The sequence below is a fragment of the Atractosteus spatula genome, chromosome 3, assembly GCF_055471065.1.
Source record: "Atractosteus spatula isolate fAtrSpa1 chromosome 3, fAtrSpa1.hap1, whole genome shotgun sequence".
Taxonomy (NCBI): Eukaryota; Metazoa; Chordata; class Actinopteri; order Semionotiformes; family Lepisosteidae; genus Atractosteus; species Atractosteus spatula.
This window is the reverse complement of record NC_142708.1, coordinates 43,633,268-43,648,696: the sequence shown is the minus strand read 5'-3', so window position 1 is coordinate 43,648,696 and position 15,429 is coordinate 43,633,268. Positions and strand designations below refer to the sequence as shown.

Here is a 15,429-nt window from a genome sequence, read left to right as displayed (position 1 = left end):
ACATAAACATACAGTATTACAGTAACTAACGTGAAATAACATGTATAAAAAGTGGTAGTTTTAAGCTTTTCTGCGAATACACTCCATACCGGAGCAAACAAGCATACTTTTAGAATTTGATTAATAGGGAATATAATATGGAATCGTGTATCTAAAGAAATTAATAACGATATAATTATATTCATGTACCGCAACACAAGAATAGTACACGCTGTACAATGTCTGTTGATACTGTTTCTGTAGGGCTTTATCAACACTCCTCATGTGACCTTGCCAGTGGCGCTGTGCTCTAGGTTCCCGACTTATACATCGCACTTTTTTTTTAACAAACATTTCTTTGAAAAAATAAAATAGGGTTAGTGTTAGGGTTACTGTCAAACTTTAAATCAACAATTGATTTAAGGACGATCTGTCAAAGTGCAATGAAATACAATATTGTTGTTGTTGTTATTGTTTTTATCCTGTAAAGCATTTTGAGAAGCCACCTTTAAAGGTGCTATATAAAGGCACTGATTCTTATGGAATGTGTTTCCTTTCTTCTTTTTTTCAGCATGGAATAAACCTATTACTTGATTCTTATGGATGCCCGGTTCCGCCAGGGATTAAAAAAAAACATGGAATCGTGTATCTAAGGAAATAGCAGTATAACTATATTCATGCACAAACAGTAGTATGTTACATTATTAATTTGGGTGTCTCCTCTTGCCAGAAAGCTCTAAATTGCATTTTGAGTGCGGTTTTTGACTCCAAAATTAATATCATTTATGACCTTTATGACCTTCGTTATGCTCTTCGTTAATGTCTAAGCCGGAACACATCGTTATATCTCATTTTTGATTTCTTTTTTAAAAAAATTAAAAATCGTTTGCCCAGCCTAACAGTATTGTTGTTATTGTTTTTATCCTGTAAAGCACTTTGAGGAGCCACCTTTAAAGGCGCTATATACAATAAAGTTCATTATTATTACTATTGTTAATTTGCTGGACAGAGAGGTGAACATTATTACGCAGAAGACAAAGATAGTGATTTACGTTGCATTGTGCATTGTGCTGCTGTAATACAGTTTAAAATAATTAAAAGTCTAAACAGTATCAGCTTTATTTATGGGTTGTAATTTCAAAAAAGTCAAAAACCGCACTCAAAATGCAATTTAGAGCTTTCTGGCAAGAGGAGACACCCAAATTAATAATGTAACATGCTACTATTTGTGCATGAATATAGTTATACTGCTATTTCCTTAGATACACGATTCCATGGGTTTTTTTTTAATCTCCGGCGGAACCAGGCATCCATAAGAATCAAGTCATAGCTTTATTCCATGCTGAAAAAAAGAAGAAAGAAAACACATTCCATAAGAATCAGCGCTTTTACACAGCGCCTTTAAAGGTGGCTTCTCAAAACGCTTTACAGGATAAAAACAACAATAACAACAACAACAATATTGTATTTCATTGCACTTTGACAGATCGTCCTTAAATCAATTGTTGATTTAAAGTTTGACATTAACCCTAACACTAACCCTATTTTATTTTTTCAAAGAAATGTTTGTTAAAAAAAAAAGTCATGGCTCCGGCTGGATTCGAACACCCAACGTGTGATGTATAAGTCGGGAACCTAGAGCACAGCGCCACTGGCAAGGTCACATGAGGAGTGTTGAAAAAGCCCTACAGAAACAGTATCAACAGACATTGTACAGCGTGTACTACTCTTGTGTTGCAGTACATGAATATAATTATATCGTTATTAATTTCTTTAGATACACGATTCCATATTATATTCCCTTTCATTCAAATTCTAAAAGTATGCTTGTTGACTCCGGTATCACGTTAGTTAAAGACTTCGATGCTTAAAATGCTTAGGGAGAAATGGAATACTGGTGTGTATTTTTTCTTTAAAGTACCGAGACCAGCCATATACTGTATGTTTATGTTCCAAAATTAATATCGTTTATGGCCTTCACACGCGTTACTGTATGCTCCTATTCTTTTTATGCTCAGCTACTAAGATTTCCCTTCAGTGGTAAAATTCCATATAAATATTCAATACTTAAACGGGCACAGTAAAGACATTAAATATACATATACATACTATATACAGTACAGTTTGCATACAGTAATATGTTTATGTTCCTAAATCAATATCTTTTATGAGCATGTGAAAGGTATGGTGAATCGGAGATTCTCAAAAATTACTGTACTTTGCATGATTGGAAACAAATGCGTGATTGCGAAATGCTGTGGTGTTACTTTTACAAAGACTGTCAATGAAAAAAAGAACGTGGACCAGGGCAATACTTTGAGTTTACAGCTTGTCCAAGGTCATTCATTATTAATACTATTAGTAATATCTTCGTTAAAGACTTTGATGGCGACAGCTGAAACATGAGAGGTTGAGCTTTATTAGCTCCACCTAGCGGAAATTCCAGATACTATTATTTTACATGCGGTAGCACGTGGTATTATGAGGTACTATGCGAGAATTTACAGTAACTTGAGGTAGGCTGCGTCAAGTGCACTGCAAAATAATGCGGTATCGCCTGCTTGTTTTGAATGGCTGCATCTGTATAACAGCATACAATAGTTGGGGAGCTTGGCCTATACTACCCCACCCCTAATTAAACACACTTCCACTCTGGTTTGCATTTTACTGTTGTTCCTTAAGAAGCCTAGAGCAGTCTTTGCCAAAACCTTTGAAGATTTTGAATACTTGAATAAAGACCCTTTATTCCTTCCTATCTTCAAGACTAAAACAGTACACAACATTCTTTACAAGAGATCTTAGTGATGTTTTGTACAATTTTAAAACAACATTCTTGTTTCCTCACATCCTCAAAGGTCAACATTAAAACATTATATTTGTCTGGTAGCAGGGTCTTCAAGGTCAGTGTCTCCAGCCTTATATTTCAAGTTCAAATAGCATTTTACAAATTTACAAATACCTTCCCAGTATAGATCTGTAAGAGTTTTTGGTAATTATTATAATAATAAGTCTTTACATTTTCATTAAACAATATTACTATTACAAATCTGAGCATACAAAAAGAACACTAAGCATAAGCAGTTCCAATTGCACAATGCCAGTTTTCTAAAAGTGCATTCACCATTTGGGTGGTCAAAAGGGGCTTCTGCTGTTCAGTTTCCTGTTTTACTGTGCTTTGATTAAGTTTTTTGCTGAAATTTTAAACTGAAAACAATTCAATTTCCTAAACTAAAGTACACAAAACTGGCATGTCACATAATTTAACAAAAATACCAGTTTATGAGAAAATCTGTTGTTTTTTAAATGTTGGTTCATCTGTTTAGTTGGAAATGGAAAATTATGGATGCCTGAAAAGAAAATAACTTCTGCAAATTACTGACTCAGTCATTCTTTCCACTTTTTACACTGACCTTGTTCTTAACTAAGGGTTCCCTAAAGAGCTCTTTTACATGCCTGCAGAAAAACAAAATCAAATTACCAAACCTGAACTCTTAACAGCCTCACAAAAATATTTTCTATAGTATGGCAAAGCTGTCTGATAAAAAGTACTTCAGTTTCCAGACAAAGAAGTCTATATTCGTTTTAAACAGCAATTTACTCAAAAAGCCTACCTTTATAGGTTACAATAATCAGATGAAACTTTAGAGAAGGATTGAATTTTTAAGGAGAAAACTATGGCATTATTTACCTGAAAATTTACTCACCTGTCTCAAGTAAAGGAAAAAACTGGAATACTGGCCAGCTTCTGGCAGGTAAGACAAAAACACTGTGATACAGATTAGCAACACTGTGGAATCCTTCCCTACTTTCTTCAAGGACTGAAAAGAAAAAAAAATGGAAAATATTTTTTCGCAACGTTTACCGCAGCTTTCTTTTAATTACATTAGCTCTAAATTTAAAACTTTAAATATTAAAATCCCTTAATCTAAAGATATTAAGGGACCACTGAAAAAACAATATGATTAGACATTAGAAGTTGTATATATTAAAAGATAAGCTTCAGATTTAAATCTGAAGATTGTTTTTAAATAGAGGGCTCTGAGTGGTTTAAGAAATACCTAGATATTTAACATAATTGATGACAGTTTAAATTAGGGGCTGCAAATTCTATTTCTAAAAGTTATATCAAAGGAATATATTAATAAGTGATGAAGGGAATAAATAACCAATTCCTATTGTAGATTATTTGGATATTAGTAGCAAAACATTAATCAAGGTCAAGGTCTTACCCTAACTGTAGGGTGATCTCAATGTAACCATTCATTTTTTAGAAATAATTATTTTTGCAACCCCTAAGCTAACTTATGACCATATAATGAGCAAAATCTGTCACATATTCCACAAAAAGACAAAAAAAATCATATGGAGACATGTGAATAAAAAATTAATATACCTTTAAGTGTGGTGATTGTCTAAGCAGATAACATTAACTGGAGTTAAGTAAAATCCACCTAACCACCATAAAGTTTAAGGGTTAAGCTTTGTTCTAAATATATATAAACATTTCTCCAACATTTCCAAATTTCTGGTGTAAAAAATATCTGCTTTTTAATTGAATTCCGAAAAAAGAAAAATACTTACAGCAAAGGGGTCAGCTTTCTCCCATGAAATTGGTGCTCCCCAGGAAGCTGGCCTCATTTTCTCAGGCAATGACTCTGGCACTGCGAGGAGAATGAAGCAGATGTCCACCAAAGCAATGATAGTTGCAACAAGCACTACCAAGTTGTCTCCATAATTAGCAGAGAGGTAAGCACCAATCGCTGGACTCGTTACTAAACTTGCAGCAAATGTTGCAGAGACCTGAAAGCAAACACAGAGAAATCATTTAAAACTATCAACATTAGAAAAAATGAGAGCTAAAGAAACTGATCTCCAGTACAGTTAGGGGAAAAAAAAAACATGGCATTGTTGACCTTGGCAGCATTTTCTTTGCCTCCAAAGAATCTTCTTTAATTCTAGTTCAGATATTTGTTTCATGGTCACAGTGGTTATTTAAATAAATCTTATAGGCACAAGACTCAATATGGGTGAAAGGTCAGCTACAAGAGCAGGAAAGGTCTACGGAACCAAGTCTCAGGTGTTGCGATTGGAGAAGCCTGCAGAAAATGTAGGACAGAGTGGAAAAAACCCAAGCTGCCCAAAGAGATTTCTACATTTCTACAAGGGTAATACCATAGCATTCAGGATTCGGTAAAAAATGTCCCCGTTTTGAAAATCCCTTATAATTTTACTAATAATTTTAGGTTCTACAGTTTTTAGGTATTCACTCCTGATTTGTAGTCATTTCCCTCTTTGAATCCAAACAGAGCTTTGAAAGTTTCAGTTCAGGTATATGGCATTGTTTTGATATTTACATGCGAAAGTCAGTCACGTTAATTCCCTGCCCAGGCATGCTTCTTGCTCATGACAATTAATGCCACTAAAATCACAGCAAACAGTACAAAGTATATGTCCTCCAGATACTGAGTTTGGTTGTTTAGGTGCCGATGATTAAACTGAAGTTTGGCAAGAGTAACATTCGAGAGACAGAGGTTTACCGAGCCCACTTCCTCCATGCAGCCCAATAGGTTAGTGCTCAGTTTCAGCCTTGTTTGGATTTATAAATATTTATAATTAACACACTACAAATGACTACTATGCATTAATTGTTTTATTATATTGCTAGACTACTAATTGCAGTCTTTTTTCATTTCTTTTTTGACATGTTTAAATCTGTGAAACCTCCCTAGCTCTCTCATAAAGGGCAACTGCCTGCATCTAAAGCAGGTGTGTAAATCTCAGTTCCTCGATAGAAAGGTATCTTCTGTTTTTTGTTCTTACCTAATTATTTTATTACTTAGACACATACAGGGTGTTTCCTTAGGTCTTTTACAGTTGATAACTTAAAATATTAATTTTATTAAAAATACAGTTACCTATAAAACACTTTGGAGCCAGGATAGAAATATTACAATTATAAAGGATCATTAATTAGACCCACTATGTGTAAGTGTAAGACTCCAGGTGGAACAAAAGCCAAAAGACACTTGGCCCTTCAGGAACTGAGATTGACAAGCCTTATTTTTATTTAAGTACACAATTAATAAGGTCATTTATGAAAGACCTTCTGCATACTCACTGGGGTGAGCTATACAACACTGTTCCTGTAATGAACCTACAGTTCCACCAGAAGGTGCCAAATACTCAGAGAAAGACTAGTTTTCTCTATTCTCCAAAGACATTAGGACATTAAAGGATAAAAAGAGCCATTAGTTAAAATTAATCATATGAACAGCTGAGGCCTGCAAATTGCTAAGATGAGAATCATATTCAGCATCATATGAGCTACATTCAAACTGACACTGCTCCTATTTACCCAAGCTAAGAGTTTCCTATTAACCTGTTTATAGTCTGACAGCAAGAATATACTTGAAAGTCCAAAGTTCAGTCCACTTTGGCTAGTAGAAGATAGAAAAGATCTCCTGCAAGCAGTATAGAGATCAACATAATCGACATGATCATTTGATTTAATTACTTTGCCAAGTATATTTAAAGAAATAAACTAAAAACTGTTCCATTATGTTATTTGAAAGTTAAATTTGTACAATTAGGTTAATAAATACTATTTCAACTAAGAATGATTGAAAATAAGAGACTTTAAAATTAAAGCAATGGATCCCTATTGAAATAGATACAAATCAACAACATATTTAGTTGTTTTTTATACAAAGTACAAACAAATGGCTTACGTTCTTATGCTTTTAGTTCTAGAACAATCTAAACTCAGACTGGAAGTGTTTTCAGTAATTAGAAAAGTGGAATATGCATTTGTATTTCAAAATATTTAACTTGCCACAAGAAAAAGGGGGACGGACTGAGTGGAAATAATCATTTTCTTACCAGTCCATATGCTGTGATTCTTTCATGTTCCTTGGTGATATCGGCTACATATGCAAATATTACAGAGAAGGTGACCGAAAAAACTCCAGACACAGAAATCATAGCAAAATACCACCTAGAAAGAAATGTAAAAATATTAGTTTAAAACGTATCTGAAATAGCAGCCATATCAAGAAAAACTACAAAATGCTTAATAAAACAGTACTGCTTGCTCGGCATATACACCCAACAACAACACCTAACAGAAATCATTGGAAATACCTTTAGTTCACGAGAAAGCATAAATTTTGCTGTAACATCTTATTTTACTTCAGGGCATACAAGCATTGTCATTATATAATGCAAAATCTATTATTCTAAGCATTTAAAAAAATCGAGTAATTACACTTTACAAAACATAACTGGAAAATGAAGGTTGCTATCAGATATTTCAGATTATCAAGCTGTGTAATTTGAGTTCAAACTATTTCATTACTGCACAATTATTGATGTTTAAATCATGGCTGCAACTTTAATTCTGCATCATGCAGTCCTTTCTACACAAAAGTAGGTAGATTTTACTAGGATCGGTTTTCAAAATGCAATTAACCAAAAATAGCTTTTAAAGGAAAAGAGCCACAGTTATAATGCCCCATGAGAGACATGTGACTTGGTACAAAGAGAGCAGTCTCAGCCAGTGCCTCTTACCAGGGACTTATCCTCATTAGAGGAATTGGGATGCAGGTGAAGAACACTGTGACCAGCAGGAAAGACTTTCTGCCCCACACATCTGAAAGGGCACCAATGAGTGGGGCACTCATGAATGATAAAAAGCCCTGAAATATTAAGATAGAAAAAAAGTTAAAGTTTAATAAAAGTTCTTCCATTTAAAACAAAGACAACCGAAATAAATTAAAAACTCATTTAGGCAGACTTCTGAAGTTTAAAAGCAGATGCCATGAAAATATACACTCTCCCCAGGTTACGCAAGACTTGGCTTACGCAAATTTCCACTTCATGTTAAAACCTCCCATGGGTCTCTTAATAAATTTTTTATGGTAAAAAGATTTTAAGTTGCATGCATAAGGGGCAAGTAGTACGAAGTAGAGAATGAGCCTGTTCTCTCTCTCGCTCTCTACCCCCCTCCATGGTTAGCACACACTTATTAATCATTCAACAACAAAAAAACCCAAGGTAATTCTGTTCTCCTATCTCTTCTTTCTCACTAGACACAGCTAGGGTAAATAAGCAAGGATAACTGTAATATCATGGTAATTCTTTCAAGCCCGGCCCAGGAGTGTCTCGTTTCCTGCGGCTGCCACGGGTAAACGCAGCATTCTCACTAGCGCTCACTTTATTTTGCTTTGTTGTGCAACACCCTTTACATTATTAATTTCAAATGTGTACTGCAAGAAGAACATCAATCAAAAAGTATTTAAATCATACATACAGAGTACAGAATGGTCACTCATTACAGTGAACTGTCAATTTCTTCTTATTAATAATTAATAAACCAATAGATTAATTAATAATTAACAAACCACCTATACCTAAAAATATAGCTCATTTTAAGTTAGGAATTGTGTATTAGAGTACAGATGTTTGCTTTATGTGGTGGCAGTTAGGGTCATGGATTCAATTCCGGACCTGAGGTGCTATCTGTGTGGAGTTTGTAAGTTCTCCCCATGATTGCATAGGTTTTCCGGGTGCTCCTGTTTCCTCTCTCAGTCCAAAGACATACTGGTAGGTTAATTGGCTTCTGAAAAGAGTGTGCATGTGTCTGTGTTTGGGTCCATGTGTGTCCTGTGATGGACTGGCATCTCGTCCAGGGTGTACCCTGACTTCTGCTCCTTGCTTGCCAGCATAGGTTCTCGCTCCCCAATAACAAAGTATTGGATAAAGTGGTCACAGAATGGATGGATGGAAGAATGTTTGCTTTAGTACAAGAAATCATTTATGAGACAGAGAATGTCATGCAATACGGCAAATGGGAGTGAGACTGATTAAAAATGTTTCTTCAAATAACTTAATAGACTTTACACAATCATAACAGTTTAACAAAGTCATTAATAGTTTGGACTGGAACGGTAATCATGAAAGCTTTAGTGGCAATCAGGCTATAATATGCTATAAAATATTCATTTTAATTTTGTTTTTATCAGGAAATCGAAGTTTTTAGATAAAGTCCAAATCAGGGACAAAACATCACGACAGACGTTTCGAAACATTGTGTTTTCTTTCTTCTTTTTTTCAGCATGGAATAAACCTATTACTTGTTCCTTTGCAGCCTACGCATGCTGACGCAGCTACCCACATAAATTAACAGATTACTACTGACGTTTTTGGTAACCCCGTCAAACAAAGTTATTACAATTTCGCAAAAAACAGCATAGATAGGGGTTAGAAATAACCCCAATATATTCAACTGAAGTTAACAAAAGCAATAATAATACATCAAGAAAATCACCTACCTTTACACCTTGTATTAGGCCATTCATCAAAAATGTATGCTGTGGAAATGTTTCATGGAGGACCTAAAAAAGAAAAGCAAGATTGCCAAATAAACTAATCTTTTTCATTGTTTAGGATTTTTCCATAGCAGTTTTTTTTAATGAATCCTGTCAGAAGCAAAAAAGCAATTTCATTAGATGGAAAGATTTTAGATTTCAGTATTTGGCAGGTTATTATTAGGTGTAGTATCTTCTTAAATTCTTCTCAATTCCATGTATAACAATAACATCATGTAAACTTTCAAATGTGCTGTAGGTCACCATGGCACCTTACATATATTATAAGGTATAATATGACCTTTTAAAATAAAATGATCATATAGTATGTTATACTATCCACATTCCTACAAATAGTTGCTTGATCTCTGAAAAAAATAACTTTTGTCATAGAACTAGGATATTTTCTCCCCCAGAGTAAATAGGTGCCAGTATTATTATTATTATTATTATTATTATTAAATTGACAGTAACTTCATAACCACATAAGGTTTAAGATATTCTAAAAATAACTATTGGCCAATAAAGAGAAACAGAATAATGTGCATTTTTAAATTTTTAAATTTGTCTGTTAATCTGTTAAAAATCTCTTAATTCTTAAAATAACATTTCCAACAGAATTTACCTTATATACATGTGTAATGAAATGCAAATATACACTATACATCTGTTGATTAATTTTTGTACCTGCATATACAGACTTCTCTTTCTAATGTTCTTGATTTCTGGTAAAAGTGACTTGAAAAGGATATGAATCTGTGTGTTCACTATTCACACAACTTCTGAAGACACTGTATTAATAATGTTCAGTTTCAACTTTAACAATCAATTTTATTGTGATATGGTGCCTTTCAAACAGCAGTCCTAAGGACTACATAAAGAAAATGTACAGAAGCAGAAAAATAATTATATAAAATGTATAACTTATTAGATTATAAGAAATTAAAAGAATGATGTCAGGAATTGAAGGACGTAAAGAACAAGTAAGTCTTGAGGCATGTTTTAAAAACATTAGCAGACGGTGCGATCAGGAAGTATATTCCAAATACTGGGGGTCCTAGGAACAGTGAGGGGCCTACAGCCATCCGGACGAAGTGAGTGAGTAATTCTTGAAAGTACATCGAAGGTACACCGCATGGCACCTACTAGGTCAACCAGAGAATTTTAAAGTCAATCCTGTAAAGGACTGGTAGCCAAAGCAAGACTTCCAGCACAAGAAAAATATGTTCTGATTTTTCAGATCAGCACACAAGCAGCACAGTACTGGACATACTGTAGTTTCTGAAGTTATTTCTTGGATGATCCAGCTAGCAAAGCATTGCAGAAATCTAGTCCTTAGGAGATGAAAGCATGGACTACTTTCTCTGCATCAGTAAGAGAAAGAATTTGTCTTGGGTAAGATACAGTACGTCTCATAAATGGAAAATGGATGCATTGCAGACTTTGCGGATGTGATTAGAAAAACAGGGAAGTCAAAATATATAAAATATATAAATCACCCCTAAAGTTTTAACAGAATTTGAGGGAAGATAGCAGACAAGCTATTAGAAAACCAAGACTACATTGCATCATAGGCAAGTTGTCAGATGAACACATTTACTTAACTACATAATTTACAATGAATATAACAATGAGATTTTACACATTCTTTGGAGGTGGCAGAAACTGCACATACGATTGTGGCTTATATATTTAGAAAGTGTTGCTCCTTTCATCTCCCTATTTAACTGATAGGACTTTTTATGTAAATCTGTGGTAAAATATCTGTAATGGATTCAATTTCCAAAGCTGAATCTGCATAAAATAATTATACTATATACTATAAAAATACATATATACTAAATTACAGTATATACTATTATACTACCGTCTTTCGGATGAGACATGAAACCGAGGTCCTGACTCTCAGTGGTCATTAAAGATCCCCAGGCATTTTGTCAATAAGAGTAGGGAGTTACCCCAGTGTCCGGGCCAAATTTTCCCCCTCGGCCTTTACTGTGGCCTGCAAATTGTCCCCGTGTATTACTACCTTGCACTTGCCCTGCGATGGACTGGCGTCCTGTCCAGGGTTTACCCTGCCTTGCGCTCGTTGCTTGCCGGGTAGGCTCCAGCTTACCGTGACACCGTATGGTATAAAGTGGTTTGGCAAATGATATGACTATTATTCTATTTTATATTTATGACATAAAATACTGTCTGAAAGAAATGTTGACATGGTACAAGACATTTGCACACAAAATGCAACTGTGTGACCACTCTCCTGAATTTCCATGTTTGAAAGACTCTCACATTTTTATTGACATATTAAGGATTTTAGAAAAATTATTCTGAGGCTCTCAGAATCAAGCTCACTCAAAAGACCTATGATTTATATTATACTCAAAACATGTAAAGGAATTTTGTAAGAAAGATATGATTTTGGATTGTGGCCATGTTTCAAATTGAAAAATGTTCAATAATATTTTTTTAAAAGGTTTTTAATGAAAACTGAGTTTTCTATAATATTCTCAAATATTCTATAAATTGCTTCAATTGTTAATTATGAATTGATTCAATTAATTTGTGGTGCTTAGCGTTGCTGCCTTGCAGCACTGGGGCCCTGGGTTCAATTCCAGATATGGGGTGCTCTCTGTATGGAGTATGTATTTTCTCCCTGGGTTCACGTGGGTTTCCTCCATGTGCTCCACTTTTCCCAAAAACAAAGTGGTAGGTTAACTGGCTTCTTGGAAAACTGGCTCTAGATGTGAGTGTGTTAGTGTTTGTGTGCCCCGCAATGGACTGGCATCCCATCCAGGGTGTACCCTGCCTTGCGCCCATTGCTTGCCAAGATACGCTCTGGGTCCCCTCTGACCCTGAATTGGAAGAATCAGTTAGAAAATGAGTGCCTAGATGGATGAATGTAACTAAAAAAAATCTAGATATCTGCTAGAGTGCAGCTCTCCAGGAGAAGAGGTAAAGATGCTTAGCTTAAATGTTTTGGTTTGTTTTTTTTGTTGACTTGAAAGGAGCAATATATTTCAAAGAAATTTTCAAACAAGTAAGAAAGGGAAAACCACAGAAAAGAGAATCACAAAAATAAGAATTAATTCTATATAGTTGGGGAATCCCTTTTTCACAAGATATTTTAAGTTTTAAAAAGACAATACAGTCAATACATCTTATGTTTTTTTCTGACCACTGAAAGTGTTGTTTCCAGATGTGAAAGTATATCAGTTAAATTAAAATCACAAAAAGCCAAAAGCCCGAAGCACAAATTTCTGTGCTTAGTAAAGACTCAAGAACAATAAATAAAAACCAATTTAGCAATTTAGAGATAGTAACACATAGTAGTTGATAAAACAGAAATAACATCCATGCTACACTATAAATAGAAAGGTAAATATTGTGAAAGGGATATGATGTAATTATGTACCATGGAGCTTGCTGACTCTTGTTTTTAAGTTCATTCATAATACACAATGTATGATTTAAGACCACTGGACACTGCACATCATAATTTACTAACCATGATAATACTGTCTGAATATCCAACACTGTCAGGACAAGATGAATCTCTAATTTCTAGTCTTAACATGTTATTGATGTACAAAGTTTGGAGATATTTTCATATTTCCTATTTTTGCACTTCAAGCAAGGAACAGACAATAAACAAAATACAAAAACAAAATGTTTTGAACATTGCACCAATACCCTGTTAACACAGAACACAAAACCAAATTGACTTCATTTTCTACCTTGATGTTAAATGTATACACAACTTCTTAATTTGGTCGTATAAAAACATACAGTACTTACAGTTAACATTGGAGTTGTTAATAAGCCCCAGGCAAAAAATTCCAAGAATATTACAATCACAGCATGGGTAACACTAGCATTCCCAATTCCCTGTTGCTGTGAAAAGAGAAAGAAAGAAGTCAGTAATTTCTAATACCACATATTAAATTTATAGCATTTCAAACAACTGGAGACTTTGGAATTGCATGTGCAATACAGAATAAGATCTAAAAAATGATTGTGATGGTCAAAAAAGTAAATACATACAAACAAAAGTGCAAAGTGTTTAAAATCAACAAAATGAAACAGAAAGCATTAAAATCAAAAGACTGGGAATTAGATTTAACCAAGATGCATTCACAAAATGTCTCATGTGGTGAATATTTGTTGCAAACGTTTCACCTGCAAAGTCTGTGTTGTATTCTGAGGTACAATCGATAGCACACAGAGGTAAATAAAACATATCTTACAAAAATAATGACATACACAAGAGCTGAGTATCAGCAAACTATTATATATAAATTGATAAAAAATAACAAAATAAATTGTTAAATAGGCCTTACAGCTAGTAAACATTACTAATGAAATTCATAACTCATACTTATATTCCAGAGCAATGGCTAGTCAAAACATTCAGAGATGTGTATGAAGGGAAAGAAGGAGATACAGTGTCTCAATAATGTCTCTTTTTGTTGAGTTACATGTTACATTACTAAGTGAATGTTCTTCATCAAAACCTAAATGCTCAAATTGAACATGTGTGGGCAATAACTCAAATGTCTGCAAAAACAAAAAAAGTGCAGAAAATAAGCTGTAAGAATTCAAATCAGAAATGAAGCTTCCACCCATTATGAGAAAGCCACTAGTCCTGGTGTGGGTCACGGCAACTTGGAACCTAACCCAGAAGCACATGACATAATACATTCCTTCGTAAACCACAAGTGCCGTTATTTTCAGAGCCCAAAAACGCTCTCTTCTTACACCATTCTTGTGCTTTACAAGCAACCACTTTGCATGGACAATAATAATGTCCAGCTACTGCAAGTGTAATTCAACATCCACGCCAATATTTTAAACTTAATTTACTACTGAAAATCCTTCTTCGGTTTTCTAAGTCTTTAGTCTGTCAAGTGTGAAGTGACACTCCTGTGTGAAGTCACAAGCCTCCGTTGAAAATGCAGGTGGGCTTCATATGTGGCAAAAAAATGATTGGAAGGAATTTCGGCTTCTATGACCTCTGGCAGTTGGGAGTAGACATTCCCATAAATTGAAGAAAAACTCAACAGGCAAGAACAAGTCACAGGTAGCTTAACTGGAATATGCATATGATCTCTAATAACACACTTGAGGACACAAATTCTTAAACTACTAAACTAGTGGGTGGCTTTGTTTGCAAATGAGTCACAACACTGGTGTGCAAAATAGTGGTGCTCTTCCAATAGTCAACCAAAAAGCAAGTAAATATATACTGTATTACAGTTTCTATACTGATCACACTGCCCAGAAGAAAAAATATCAGCTGAAGATGCAGAAATTGAAACTGTTTGACAAGCTGAAGCACCACAGAGCAAAGCTGAGCTAAGTTCATGATGTACTGATATACAGTAGCATAGGTTACACTCCAAAAGTTTACACTGAAAATGTGGCAAAAGAACTACTTACACATTTTAAATTTAAATGTTTTGCTGTGAATTAAAACTACCATTGTTTTGAGTTTATGTAATTTTCTCATAATACATACATAATGCTTGTTAGATGTGATTAATAAAAACATTCAAATTATATGCTAGTATGCTGTGTGATTTGTTTGTTCTCATGACGTATAGGCCAGGGTTTGAATTATTTCTACTAAGTAACTACAATAACAGCATACAAGTACTGAATGGTAACCAATAAGAACATTACAAATAATGCAAATATGTGGAGGCCAATCTGCTCATCTTGCTTATTTGGTAGTTTAGCAGTTAGGCAAATCTAGCAGTTCATGCTGCTTTTTCTTAAAAGGACCTAGAGTATGGGCCCAGACAACCTCACTGGGAAGCTTGTTCCACATCCCAAAACTATTTTTGTAAAGAAAAATTTCCTATTAAATGTTCTCAATGAATTCTCTTTTAGTTTCAGTTATGACACCATGGTCTTGTGCTACTGAGATTAATCATATCTATAAGATCACTTTATTGGCCATATAGAAATTATTGAATTAGGACCTTGTCTTTTCACGTACCTCAACTTGCTCTCCATGAGACACACAGACAGGGACAGAAGTTTGGGGTCAGAGCGCAGGGTCAGCCATTTATACGGCACCCCTGGA

General features: G+C 34.5%; 1 protein-coding gene across 1 annotated transcript in view; it reads right to left on the bottom strand.

Annotated features, from left to right (window-relative positions):
• Positions 1-15,429, bottom strand: part of slc71a2a (solute carrier family 71 member 2a) — a 32,674-nt gene that overhangs the window by 14,285 nt on the left and 2,960 nt on the right. Inside the window, exons 2-7 of the mRNA XM_088910737.1 lie at positions 13,140-13,235; positions 9,309-9,371; positions 7,546-7,673; positions 6,859-6,973; positions 4,561-4,779; positions 3,684-3,797 (exon numbers count right to left, since the gene is read on the bottom strand). Of these exons, the coding sequence (XP_088766863.1) occupies positions 3,684-3,797; positions 4,561-4,779; positions 6,859-6,973; positions 7,546-7,673; positions 9,309-9,371; positions 13,140-13,235 (735 nt within the window). The remainder of the gene's footprint in view (positions 1-3,683; positions 3,798-4,560; positions 4,780-6,858; positions 6,974-7,545; positions 7,674-9,308; positions 9,372-13,139; positions 13,236-15,429) is intronic.